This window comes from Electrona antarctica (genome assembly GCF_951216825.1).
Source record: "Electrona antarctica genome assembly, chromosome: 4".
NCBI classification, from domain to species: domain Eukaryota; kingdom Metazoa; phylum Chordata; class Actinopteri; order Myctophiformes; family Myctophidae; genus Electrona; species Electrona antarctica.
The window spans coordinates 19,219,258-19,234,283 of NC_136809.1; the positions used below are offsets into that span (position 1 = coordinate 19,219,258).

At 41.3% G+C, this 15,026-nt stretch overlaps 1 protein-coding gene across 1 annotated transcript in view; it reads right to left on the bottom strand.

The window, feature by feature from the left end:
- Window positions 1-11,052: 11,052 nt before the first annotated feature.
- pik3r6 (phosphoinositide-3-kinase regulatory subunit 6) overlaps window positions 11,053-15,026 on the bottom strand; it is a 59,153-nt gene continuing 55,179 nt past the window's right edge. The window contains exon 29 of the mRNA XM_079498325.1: window positions 11,053-14,761. Coding sequence (XP_079354451.1) covers window positions 14,671-14,761 — 91 coding nt within the window. The 3' untranslated portion in view covers window positions 11,053-14,670. The remainder of the gene's footprint in view (window positions 14,762-15,026) is intronic.

Sequence of the window (15,026 nt, forward strand, 5' to 3'; positions counted from 1 at the left end):
GAGGCAATTTCATTCTTGAACCTGTGTTTCTGTACAAAATGAATGCTTGCCTTCTCTGCTTCATCACAATCTTCTGGAGTGAGATGTTTTCCAGACAATGTGCATTTGAAGCTGTGATGATTCTGTTCAATACTTTTGACTCCAGCATCAGTCACTTTTGGTGGCTTTAAGTTCCTTTCTCTTTTGACTCAGAAGCCTTTTAAGTTCAAAGAATCGGGCGACAGACATTTTAATCTTCCAAGATGAGACGCAAGATGAGTCCTTAACGATAGCTGCTGCTTCTCTTTTGACCTCTGGGTCATCGATGGGAATAACTGACTCCATTTCCAGCGTAGGCCACTCGTTTAAGCAAATCTGGGCCTTTCCTCGTCAGGCCTTGAAGTTGCTGCTTGATGCTCTGCAATTCACTTGGCAAGACCGGATCTTCTTTTCTGAAAGGTAAGTCAACGTAATGTTCATTTTTCATTTCTGTTCTCATCGTGAATTGAGTGTCCTCTCTGGGCATTTCCAATTGCCCCTCTGATGTCTTTTCATTCAAAGCATGGTTGTGTTGTTTAATGAGATTTCCTTCCAGATGTTCAACAGATATGTGATTTGTTGTGACAACAGAGCAGCCAGTTTTAACTCTGCTCTTAGTTCCACTCCTGAGTGGTCCATTGATGACCCAGCCAACTCTTGTTCTGACTGCGTATGGTCCTTCATTTTGGCTGTTGATCAGCTCCCATGGTTCCATCACTTTTGCTGCATTAGTTCCGATGAGCATATCCACATCTGCATCCAAGTCATGCAGCTTTATGTTCTTCAAGTAGTGCCATTTGTCCACTTCATCCTGTCGTGGAATGTTCACTCGTGACACTGGCATAGCCTTTTGGGTTAAAACATTTGGCAGTTCAATAAAATCATTCATGTCCATGCCTGATACTTCCAAGTGAGACAACACACTGGTACTCACAATTTTATTTTTGCCCCATTGTTCGCAATAGAATACTGGCTGGCTTGCCACTTAGCCCCAGTCTCTTTGCAAGGTTCTGAGTGCAAAAGGTACCGGAACTCCCCGGATCCAAAAATGCATATGTCTGCACAACTCTGTCACTCATTTTGCTTTTCACTTTAACTGCTACAATTGAAAATACAGCATTGTCCTCGTCTCCGGCCCCTATATGGCCACATGTCTGAGACTCATGAGATGCATCACTCCCAGGTTCATGAGCTTCATTATGCTCAATGTGAAGAACTGACGGATGCCTTTTCTGACACGCCACAATACAATCTACTCATACAAAAATTTGCTTGTGTGTCCCACTTTCAGGCATCCAAAACAAATCCCATGCTCCTTTATGAAATCTATTTTGTCTTTTTGTGTCTTGGACTCAAACTGTGAGCATTCGTCAAGTGAGTGACTGGTTTGTTGGCAGAATAAACAGCATTTTATGTGACCTTTGTTTCCCTCTTTCACTGCAGTGACACTGGTGGCAAAGGTGCCCTGATTCCTCTGCCTTGGTTGACTGACAGTGGGGGGGGGTGACCTGTTGTAGCTGGTATTTTTTGGATCCTGAATATTTCCAAACAGTGGGTCAGAGACAATTCTAACTTCCTTTTCAACAAAGTTCACAAGGTCAATAAAAAGTGCTCTGCAACCACGTTGCTCCTGTAAATTACATGCAACATTCCTCCATTTCTCCCTCATCTTATAAGGAAGCTTCATGACAATATTTCTGAGGTTTGATGGCACGTCCAACTCATTCATGTGCATGATTTGCTGTGTTAAATTTGAGCATTCCCTCAAGAAAAGAGAAAAGGATTGCAGTGCTTTGACATCTTCTCCTTTAACCAGAGGCCAGTTATCAATTCTGTCCATATAAGCAGAAGCAATTTTGTATTCATTTACAAAATGTTCAGAAAGCAAGGATTTGGCCCTTTGGTAGCCTTGAACAGAGGGTAGGTGCTGACAACTTTTCACCAGGTCTCTTCGTTGCCCCCTGGTGTACTGTTCTAAAAAGTGTAAACAATCACTTTCATTGTCAGTTTTGACCTGACACAATTTTCAAAGGATCTGATGAAGGAATGGTAATGAAGGGGATCACCATCAAAAACAGGTATTTCTCTCACTGGTAGGGAAGACGCTAAATTTTGCTTTACCAACATATTAGTGATTTCAGTTTGGCGTTGCATAATGTCCACAATGTCATTTTGGGTGCTATTGTTAGATGTCATGTTCGAGGTGGATGCCTGTCCTGTTTGTGGAGCATTGTGAACCATTTGTGTTATTGGTGCTAGAGTGTTATTGGTTGGTGGTCTGAGGTTTGTCTGCAATGTTGCCCTTTGTGTGGTTTCCATAAACCTGATGGTCTGTGATGTTGTCTTTGGCCTTACAGTGACAGCCTGGGCCTCAGGGTGAGATACACTTTGCATGTCATTTTTGTCATTTCCCTGTGGGACATATTGATTAGCTCGAGGGTTGAGGTTGCTTGTCATCCGATTTTGAGCCTTGTTTCTTTCCAGGTATGAGTTCATTCCATCTGATCTTTTGGAGCTGCATTTTTGAGCTGGTTTCCAACACATTGAGTTTGGCATTAGTTGCAGCTAGCTCACTCTCCAGAGCCAACTGTTCCTTTTCCTTTCTTATTTTCTCTGTTTCCTTCCTTAATTCCTCCTCCTTTGCTTCCAACTCATGTTTCCTTTTTAATGCATTAATGCGCTCCACAAGTGCTGCTTTGTCAGCCTCCACCATTAGCCTGGCGGATGCAGTAGAGGAGGTCTTAGATACATTAGAGTGCGTTTTTTCCCTTGGACATGAAATGTTGGAGGCACCGTCCTCTGGATTGATATCGTCAATAATAGTACTTTGTATAGTTTGAGTCTCAAGATCATCATGGTCAACATTGGACTAATTTTCAATTGATACCACATGAGGGTGCCCTGCATCAAACAACCAACCCTTGACATCCTCAGTGAAATGACACAATTTCACCATTATTGCATTGAAATATGTATTTTGCCTTTTGACCTCCTCCTCAGGCAAATCCATATTTATGAAAGACTCATGCATATCCATAGCCTCCTCATAACATTTGATGAAGTTACACAAATTACTTTGCACAGATTTCACATTGTCAGTAGATTTCATCAACACACTTATTGGCTCAATGTATTTCTTGTTTGATTGTTTGATTGTTTGATTGATCCTGTTTGATTTTAGCAGATCTTTTTTCTTGGCATGTTTGTATATAAAACTCCAATCCCTTTGATGTGAACTTGATGTCCCGTTTTGCAGAGGGCTCGGGCTGAGCAACATTCTCCACACTTGAAACATTTGAATCACCCACAGTCACTGTCTCATTTGTCACAACTGGATCCATTTTTCTGAATGTGATTCACACAAGCAATGTGTAATTAATTTACGTCAGAGACTTAAGAATGAATGACTCACACGTCCAACAAAACTCCCAATATGCATCAACGTGTAGCAGGACAATAATTCAGTCACTCCAAATGAGCTTGCCTCTTTCCAATAAGGCTGACAGTTATTCTTCACATACCAATGTTGTTGCTGCGTAGTTTTGTGCGAGTGTGATGTCCATTTGGGCCGCTTGGTCCTCTGATCGTATCTTTAACAGCTTGATCCAAACTTCAAAGTGACAGTGCATTGTGCGGGTGTGCCGGCATGGCTGGTGGCTCCATTGCTTGATTTGTTTGAAAGTGCAAGTGCGTCGATCCACTCTGTTAAACAAAGCTAGCGCATCGCGTCAAACCAACAATAACTCAAAGCTAGCCTGAAACATGACGGAGGACAAACAAAGAAACTCAGAGAGACAGATATACTGTTGCTTCTTAGACAATGGCTGAGAGCAGTGTGTTTATTTTCACTTCCTTATATACACAGATCCCACGATCACGTGACCGGTATCAGGTCACGTGCTCTTAAAGGTATAGATACAAATATACATACAGTGATATATATATACAGTCAATTAATGATCATACATTCCAACACCCCCACTTGATCGTGAATTGGTACACAAAGAAATAACAAAAAAAAGAACCCTTGAAAGAGAAAAAAAAAAAAAAAAACCTTGGACTGTATGTTATTCTCCAAAGAAAAACAAAAAAAAACCTTGGACTGTATGTTATTCTCCAAATATGAAACCCTCAAAATTCCTCAATTGACACAGCCTGGCTGGTTTTGTCATAACATCGGCAACCATTTGTTCAGTTGGACAATACTCGAGAATCACTTTACCATCATTGACAGTTGATCTTACAAAGTGGTATCTTATGTCAATATGTTTTGACCTCTGTCTCTGTACAGGATTTTTAGCTAACGCTATTGTACCTTGATTGTCCTCGTAAATCTTTGGCTGCATGTAAAGAAATCCATCAATACATTGTAACAATTGAATCAAATACAAACACTCTTGTAGAGTTGCCGCTAAAGCCATGTACTCAGCTTCACAAGTTGAAAGTGCTACGGTGTATTGCTTTTTAGACCTCCATGAAATCAAAGGGCCTTCTGGGTTTAGGCTGACACAATAACCACTAGTGCTACGTCTGTCACTTGCATCTTCTGCCCAGTTTGCATCACTATATGCTATCAAGCCTAGTTCCTCACATTTCCTATAGCATAAGGATTTTTCCCTGGTTCCCTTCAGATATCTCAGCACATGTTTCACTGTGATCCACTGCTCTTCTGTTGGTTTAGAAAAATATTGTGAAAGTTTTCCCACTACAAAACTCAGATCTGGCCTGGTACAAGTAGTCAAGTATATTAGACTACCCACAACTTCCCTGTATTTTCTCACATCCCCCAATGACTCACTGCTGTCAGTGTAGTTCAGCTTTGCCTCACAGGGTGTTGTTCTTGGCTTGCAGTCCTGCATGTCAAATCTAGTCAATATTTTGTCAACATATTTCCTTTGTGACATAGTCACATAATGTTCACCTTGTTCAAAATCAATACCAATGAAATGTTTCAATTTGCCTAAGTCTTTCATTCTGAATTTTGCTGTAAGCATTTCTTTGACATCAATCATCACATTGTCATCACTTGCAATTATTATATCATCGACCCAAAATAAAATGAATACCTTTTGATCCTTCATTTCCCTTGTGTAAACACAATAATCAACTGGGTTCTGAATAAATTGATTTTTAGTTAAAAAATCATGCAACATCTTGTTCCAATTTCTCCCTGATTGTTTTAAACCATACAAAGATTTATTTAGTTTACACACCAGCATGTCCCCATTCTCAGATGTAACTTCATATCCCTCTGGTTGTCTCATGTAAATCTCAAAATCTATTGGTGCATGCAAATAGGCCGTTTTGACGTCCATTTGGTGTATTCTCTTGTGCTGCCTTTTGCATCAATACCCTCACACTAGTCTGGTTTGCCGTTGGTGAAAAAGTCTCTTCATAATCCACACCTGGTTTTTGATTGAAACCTTTGGCTACATAACGTGCCTTGAATTGTTTAGATTCATCTGCATTTGTTTTTAAAGCATACACCCATCTACCCCCCACTATTTATTTTCCTTCTGGCAGTTTAGTCAGGGTAAACGTGTCATTTTCCTTTAGTGATTCAATTTCCTCATCCATAGCTCTTGCCCATAACTTAGAGTCAGGTGATGCCATTGCCTGCTTTACTGTGTGTGGCACATCACAAATGACTCTATAACAATAATCAAAGGTTATGTCATCTAGGTCATCAGATTTTACTTGACACTCATAATCCTTTAAATACTGAGGTGGTTTCACTTTTCTTCTGGGATATGTTGCACTCTGGCCACTGTCACCTGCCTGAGCACTGACCAAATCATCCATCTCCCCTGCTTCTTGTTCCTGTATCTCACTGGTTTGGCCATCTTCACCTGCCTGAACATTTGCCAAATCAGTCATTTCAACCACAACCTCTTGTTCTTGTGTCTCGTTAGTTTCCCTATCTTCAGGGAGGTGGTTTACAGTCCTTCCCCCACTGCAATCATCATCCCAATCTGTTTGGGTCTGAATCTCAATGACATTCCTTTGAATTAACTTTACCAATCTGTGCTTAATTACCTTCCCAGTGTCGGGATAAAACACTAAATAGGCTGGGCTATTTTTATCATATCCTACAAATATCCCTTTTTCACATCATGAATCAAACTTTTTCTTATTTTGTTTATATGCATAGCATGGGGACCCAAAAGTTCTCATTCTTGAAAGGTTTGGCCTCTTTCCTGTCAGCATGTAATATGGGGTCTGTCCTACACGCTTATTGAAACATCTATTTCGGATAACAGCAGCCGTCATTACCGCATATGTCCACAATTCCCTTGGTAATTTGCCCTCAATCAGCATACATCTGGCCATCTCAAACAGCGTTCGCCAATTTCTTTCAGCTGTCCCATTCTGATGGGGTGAGTATGGAGCTGAGGTCTCATGTCTAATGGACTTTCCGCTTAACAATGCCTGAAAGTGACCAGAAGTATACTCAGTACCATTATCCGAACGAATACACTTAATTTTCCCATAGGGTGAAACATCGGCAATGTACTTCTCTGTAGCTTGGACTGTGTCACTCTTAGATTTCAAGAAATAAACAAAAGTAGCTCCTGAATAGTCGTCAGTAAATGCTAAAGCATATTTGAATCCGTCTTTAGCCGTTGGATCAATTGGTCCAGATAAATCAGTGTGTACAAGTTCTAGTGCTGCTTTAGCTCTTTGGTCTGGTTCTCTATTTCGGCTCTGAGCAAATTTACCTTCTATACACACATCGCATGACAACTTATATATATCAACCTTGCCTTTAATTTCCATACCATCAGTTACATTCTGCAGTTTTAACACATCTTCGTAGTTGCAATGTCCCAGAATCTCATGCCACGTCTTGATGTCATAGCACCCATGACATTCATCAACATCAATACTCTCATCAATGGTGTTTACATAAAACAACCTGTCATGTACCTTAATGTCGAATGTCGTGCCGTCTCTCTGGATGAACTTGTTCTGTCCCTCTTTGAAGATGAATGTGGCTCCATTTGATGTTGCTGCGTTGACTGAGAAAATGTCTTGGGGAAAGGATGGAACATACAGCGCCCCCTTCAGCATCGTTTCCACCTCTCGACCCTTGATATCTCTCAGGTAAAACACTGCAGTACCTCTCTTCAGCGCTACGCCAGAGGCCCTCACTCCATCAGCCATCTCCAGAACATTCCTCCGTGGCTCGAAATTCTCATCGAAGTTTCGGAACTTCTTCACGTCGGTCACAATATGTGACGTAGCCCCGGTGTCGACCATCAGCCCTCTGCTCAGAGTATTACTCCGACAAAGTCTCTGCTTCGGTCTCCCGGCGCCGTCCGAGTCGCGGTTCACCTGGCCCACCCCGAAGGCGACCGTGTGCTCCTCTTCATCCTGCGTCACCTTGACGTTGTCTTTTCGTCTTCTCCGTCTTCTCCGTCTACAGTTGGTGTCGTTATGTGTTGGACTTCTGCAAAGACTGCACCACTGTCTCTGTTCTCTCTGACCAGCAGCATCTCCGCACTCAAACGATTTGTGCCCCCTCTGGCCGCAATTATAACAGGACAGTCTGTCTTTTCGTCTTCTCCGTCTACAGTTGGTGTCGTTATGTGTTGGACTTCTGCAAAGACTGCACCACTGTCTCTGTTCTCTCTGACCAGCAACATCTCCGCACTCAAACGATTTGTGCCCCCTCTGGCCGCAATTATAACAGGACAGTCTCATGTCGTTGTCCTTGCTTCTTAGTCTCATCACGCTGTCATCCCCGGAACTGCTACTGAACCTTTCAGTGATCTCGTAACTCCTCAGTTTGGCCTCAAAGTCGGCAAAGGTGATCCTGTCGTCACTCTGTGCGATGTGGATGGAAAAATGGCTTACACGATTCTGGCAGCCCCTTCAGAACCATAGCTGTTAGCAAGCCATCACTCAAAGTCTCTTCTGCATTCCTCAGTGCCGTGATCAAAGTTCCTTTCATCTCCGTCAAAACGAATTCAGCTCCATTGGTCGTTGTTGTTCTTAACACTGGGCTCCATGACCTGTTAAACAAAGCTAGCGCATCGCGTCAAACCAACAATAACTCAAAGCTAGCCTGAAACATGACGGAGGACAAACAAAGAAACTCAGAGACAGATATACTGTTGCTTCTTAGACAATGGCTGAGAGCAGTGTGTTTATTTTCACTTCCTTATATACACAGATCCCACGATCACGTGACCGGTATCAGGTCACGTGCTCTTAAAGGTATAGATACAAATATACATACAGTGATATATATATACAGGCAATAATGATCATACATTCCAACACACTCCAACTCCAAACATCCAACGGTGCAAAAAAATCCAAAACAACAATAAAAGTTTCCGCTTCAATAAGGAGGGTTTTTTACTTTATGTAGTGACTAATTTACACCAACAATAAAACTTAAAAAAGCCACTAAGGGCACCAGGTAGCGAATCTTACGCAGAGGTAGGAATGAGTCCAGACAGGCAGCGAAGTTTAGTGGTGTTTATTTTATGTTCGGTCCAGACATAATAGCAAAAGATGGAAAATGTTCAGGTTCATCCCTGACCTGCTGGTAAAAAACCATATGCCTTCCTGGTGCTCTGTGTGTGCTCATTAATTAAGTAACCTCAGCTGTGCCCCAAAACTGCCCATCACCTTCAAAATAAAAGCATATAGCTGCAACACAAATAGACTGAAATAATAAGTGTAAACAAACCAAGCAAAATAAACAAAGAATAAATGCATTAAATTATATAGAAATATACTGAATTAGCAAAAATACTTAATAGCTCCCACACTACCTACCCATAACCTTGTGGAGAATGCCAGTGGTGTAAAGTTAATTATTAAGTACTGTACTTTTGAGGTATTTTTGCTTTACTCGATTATTCCAATTTTCAGGCCTACTTGGGAACGAAGCAAGTTGTGAACAATAGAAATCGGCAATGCATACCCCACCCTATAGTATGCAATACCCGTTATATCCATTGTCATAGCACCTGTTTTAAAGGTGTTGTGAAATGTGTGTGTGTGTAATATTTTGTTTGCATTCGTGTAATTTATTGTTGTACTGGGTATTGATGTTCTTACAGTGCACCTCAACTGGTGCACTGTATTATGTTCTTACGGATGGTCCAGGCCGAGCTGTGCTGTGCCAACTGCTGCTGAAAATGCAGAAAATCATTCAGTATATGATAAGAATCTGTAAACAAATCAAAACGTATTTTAGGAACAACTCACAATCTTTTCTGCTCCCTATAGCTGGTAACCCCTCGTTTGCAAAATGGAGGGGTTTGGGTATACACACAATTGGTGATTTATATATAGGTGAAACATTTGCCTCATTTGCTCAATTGCAGGAAAAATATAGACTCCCCAGGAGTAATTTCTTTTAGGTTTCTACAGGTTAGGAACTACATCTGTAACCTGTCATGTTGTATTTTTCCTTGTTCAGCACTTTGGTCGGCCTTTGGCTGTTGGAAATGTGCTATATAATACAAATACAAATTGATTTGATTTGATTTGAACCTCTCTCCCACTTTCATCTCTAGATAAGTTCCTTCTTAATAATATAGAACCAGGGGTGAAGGTGTCACATCTCTACGAGTCATTACAAGCTGTAAACCTACCTACTACATCAGCTGTGAAGTTGGCATGCAGGGAAAACGAGTTGGGGACTCAAACTTCAGATGAGCTCTGGGAAGACAGTCTTGAAGAAGTTAATGCTTGCTCTATCAATTCCAGACAATTCCTTATTCAGGTTCGAGACATATATAGACTCCATTATTCCAAATCAAAATTACATAAAATATTCCCAGATATTTCTTCACACTGTGATAAATGTAATGCAATAGATGCAAATCTTCACAGCTTCGCCCTTTGCCCTCGGATACAGAGATATTGGATTAAGATATTTGAGACGTTCTCTGATATTTTGAATATTCATATTGACCCTGATCCTGTACTAATTATTCTGGGTTTGTCAGACTCCATTTTTATGTTGACGAGAGCACAGAAACAACTCCTCATATGGTCTGACCTGCCTGGGTGACGGCAGACTGCTGGGCGAGCACTGGCAGGTGGAGATAAAGCAATCACCAATCACGTGTGTGTGTGTGTGTGTGTGTGTGTGTGTGTGTGTGTGTGTGTGTGTGTGTGTGTGTGTGTGTGTGTGTGTGTGTGTGTGTGTGTGTGTGTGTGTGTGTGTGTGTATGTGTGTGTGCGCGTGTCGTGGGTGTGTGCGTGCGTACGGTATGTACAGTATATGCAGCAAATCTGTCTGTTATTTTACCCTTCAGTTTAAGGTTACAACAGACTCAAAAATCCACATTTATTAAATAAATCAAGTTATTGTAACACTTTTATTCACAGTTCTGAGTGTCCTGTAGGCTACATATGCAATGTACAAAGAAATCTCATACTGTGGCAACACCATTTGGCTTGTTGGTTTGGCACTAATTCTACCTAGCTATAGATCAGCGTACATTACAGTATCATGAGTTCACATGGTCACAGAACGAGTTATATGGAGAGGTATTCATCATAACCCACTCAGGAGAAGATATTCAAAGGAGTGTAAACATTCAAATCAACATTGAATACAGTATATAAAGTCAGTGCCAGGTAATAAATAAACTGTCTGATACTATAGTTTCACCACTGCCAGTTAAGTTACTATATTTACTTTACACAACATTCAGGTGATTTCCAGTCCAGTATAATGAAATGAACAATCAAAGCTGAAACATAGTAGAAAACATCAGTAATTTGACTACCAGTCATTGCTCGCATATATTATGTTGACAGCCAAGTGTTTTTAAATTGTTATCTAAAACACAAGTAATAATTATTATTATTACTAGTCCATACCCGTTCGTGGATATGACATACCCAATCCCTACCTCTACCTCTATTTTTCTGAATGTGTATAATTATGTTATATGAATGCAGCTGTGACTCTCATCTCCAACACAAATTTGGAGGGAGACTATCATAAAGACAACCTTGAACCTTTGATCTCCCCCCCCCCCCCCCCCCCAAGCCCCTCTATCTGCCACTTATATATAACGGGTGTCCCCTGTGGCACACCCGTTATGCAATGCTCAAGACAATCACAGCACAGAATGACACCTTCCAGCCAATCACAACGCGAGGAGGTGAAAAGAGTTAGCAAAAGAGAGACAGACAGAAGTAGGAGTGTATACTATAGTATGTGAAGGTGCTAAAAAGGTCTTAAAAGTTTGAGATTACAGTAAGTACAAGAGCAAAAAGCTCCTGAATAGACCTATACAGTACTTGATATGAGTGAAGTATGCACATAACGATCAATATAAAAGCACAATAGTCACATATTCTAATGAGTACACACTCTGTTAATTCTTGTTTCAATATTATGATGTATTAACCACTTAACCCCTCTATAGTTAAACTATAGTTGGTATACTATACTTGACCTGAGTTGGTTGTATTTGGTCTGCTCTTTTTTCACTCTGAACTGATCTTTTCACCAAAAATAGACGGTTACAAGCTCACAGCATCAGGGGAAAACAAGACATCACACAGTCATGTTATACCAGCTTGCCGCACGCTTTTTGTAGATCTGCTATTAGAATAATAATAAATAACTTTAAATATAATGTGGAATATTTGGAATATTTTTGCAACGTTCCAACAACACAAATCTGCTACAGGGCTCCCTGGCACAAAACAGATGGCGGTTAGGGACAAATAGATATTAATTTGGGGGTCCATGACATAAAAATATTAGAGAACCACCGGTTAAATAATGGATAAATTGTGAAGCAAGCCCAAATAAGCAACTACACTTCAGAAAGAAGCCAAAACAAGCACCACTGCAACTACCAATATTTACAAGCAACTTCACAGAAAAATGTGTTGAATAATTGTTACACCATGGCTCTAATAGCCTCCAATGTATTCCACGACTGCAGTTTGGCTCCCAGCCGACAAAAATGATGTAGATGTCTTGTCCGTACCTTCTTTTTATAGCCTTGGTTAGCATGCCAGGGACTTTCACTCTGCCTAGAGCATTAGACACTTCAGTCACATACTATCAGTAAAAATACGGAATACCATTTTGTAGAGTGACATAATAGTTTTGACGTGTGTGTGGGGTGGGGGTGGTGGCTGCCATAGCCTGAGAGGACGTGATGATGCAACACTGCCACCGTTCAGAGTATGAGAAAGTCTGGAAAGTCTCCCCATTGGCCAACATGAGAAAGGTCGACTAGTTGCTAAGTCTCTTTATAGACCAGCTAGCAAGCTGGTAAAAAACCAAAAGCCTGATCTCACATTATACAACAGGTTGTTTCGAGGAAGCAATCTGATTGGTTGAAACAGCCGTGCTTCAAACCAGCATCATGAAACACCTAATTGAAACAAAGAATTCAGCCGTTTTGTTCTCCCAGAGCGCAGCAGACTCGTGGCTAGGCTCACTCGTTTCTTGGGACATTTGTGGTCGTAGTAGCTTCATCTGTCAATACAAAATTATGTTTTTTTTTAGTGACTCTCTTAGTTTTAAGGGTAACTGTTGTATAATCGCTGCTTACAGAACGCGCCTTCGGCCTGTTCTTGCAGCAGCGCAGGCGTGCCATTAATGACCCTCTCATGTAATAAGTTAAAACTGTCCTAGATTGACTTGATTTAGAGCAGTATTCAAGGATTCACACTGACCCAGGATCACTGGATAAATCATATCACAAATAAACTTCACTATGACTTGACACGTGAGATTGTAGATCGGCTATTTTTGGTGTGGGACATCGTCGTACGACTAAGTATAAATTGGGTATAAAGAAGTTGGAAATACATTTTAAAGAGTCCGATATATGTTCAGTCTACATCTTCAGTGAAATTAGCTCAAGAACCCTGTAAGGATTATAGGCAATTACTGTATAAGACTTTATAAAGTTTGGAAGCCACGCCTGGGCATGTTGCACAGGTAATACAACCATAGAGACACGCCTGGGCATGTTGCACAGGTAATACAACCATAGAGAGATGAAGCCACGCCTGGGCATGTTGCACAGGTAATACAACCATAGAGAGATGAAGCCACGCCTGGGCATGTTGCACAGGTAATACAACCATAGAGAGATGAACCCTGGGCATGTTGCACAGGTAATACAACCATAGAGAGATGAACCCTGGGCATGTTGCACAGGTAATACAACCATAGAGAGATGAAGCCACGCCTGGGCATGTTGCACAGGTAATACAACCATAGAGAGATGAAGCCACGCCTGGGCATGTTGCACAGGTAATACAACCAAAGAGAGATGAAGCCACGCCTGGGCATGTTGCACAGGTAATACAACCATAGAGAGATGAAGCCACGCCTGGGCATGTTGCACAGGTAATACAACCATAGACATAACCATAGACATAACATACCTGGGCATGTTGCACAGGTTTTATGCTTCTACACACGACGGTGTCACTCGCCGAAAACTTAGCATAACATTACCAGCACTTTTTTATTTTTTAGTATCTTGTTTTATCAAGACCTGAGGAAAGTGAAAATACATCAAATCAGAAAGGTTCCACGGTCCATTGTGATTGGACATACCGACCATCTGTGTTCGTCCATCTCAAAGACTGGCTGGTAGTGTGGCATTGGTCCGCAGCACAGGTCAGACTAACGGGAGGTCTGACTTAAGGGCAGTCCCCGAAAGGCTCAGGATACACGGCTACCTACGAACGAGGGATGAAGAGAAAAGGAGGAGGAGTTTGTTTGAGCCACCGTTCAGAGAGATGTCTTTCTCCCTGAGATCAAAGACTTGAGACCTGAGACCATATTCTACAAATGTCTTCTAAATCATGACAGTTTTCTGAAAAAACTAGATGTTTCTCAATCAGTGGTTCTCAAACTATTTCATGTCAAGAACCCCAAATATTATATGTAAAATTGGCCATTGACCCCCATCTGAAAATATGTTGTTCCGGGGACCCAGCCCCCAGAAGCATATCTTTGAGTAAAAAACATTCGCTGTGAAAGAATATATATTCAAATATTTGCACACGTTTTCACGACTTTTTAAAAAATAGCAGATCTGCAAGCTCGTAGTGCGCACTCGGTGCCGCACTACGAGCTTGTATATCTGCTATTTTTCAATAGCTAAGGGTATAAAATGATGGTTAATGTGGTTAAACGTTAAAGTGACACGGATGCGTTCCAGGCCTTAATGGGTTAACATAAGATTCTACTCGTCCCATCTAATAATGTTGTCTGTGGGAGCACATCCATGCGTGCACGCAGGCGTGTGGCACAGCACGCACGCACGCACATACACATACATACGCACACACGGTTGTCTGATGTACAGTATGCAGTATTCAATGTATCTGTCATGGCTAGGCCATACCTACACTACAGTATGACGTACCTATATGCTATGCCGCCTCACTGTAATAGTCACTATGGCAACAGCTCTCAATGACAATATTATGGGCCCCTAGTTCTGTAAAACAAGCACTGGACCTATTCTGGTGTTTACGTATACATGTATTCAACAGGACAAGAGCAAGTAAGAAGGGGAGTCAACAGACACCTACAGTATAAAGATATGCAGAATATACAGAAATACATACAGAAAAATGAAAGCAAATGAGAGTGAGATATCCCTAAGGTGTTTTCACTGTCCAATCCTAAGTGCTATGTGTCATAATGTAGATATCTTCTTGATTCTTTTTTTTTCTCTCCCTGCTCTTCCACGCCCGCTTATTTCTCTTCTTCTCCCTTTCGGAAAAACAACAAAATGGAGCTTGCACAAAAGCTAATTTCACCCACTTCTTTACAGCTGTACACAAAGTGATGTGACAATTAAGTTGATTATGAACAGCACACGTCACGTGTACACACGTCACCAGATCAAATCTGTCTAGGGTTGAAAACTGTGTGAATTGTATCATTTGGTGGCGCCCATTTTGGTACCTGGCCCATTAACCAATGTTTCTATAATTACTTAGTAAACTAACATGTGTCCCCCCTGGGGGGGGGGGGC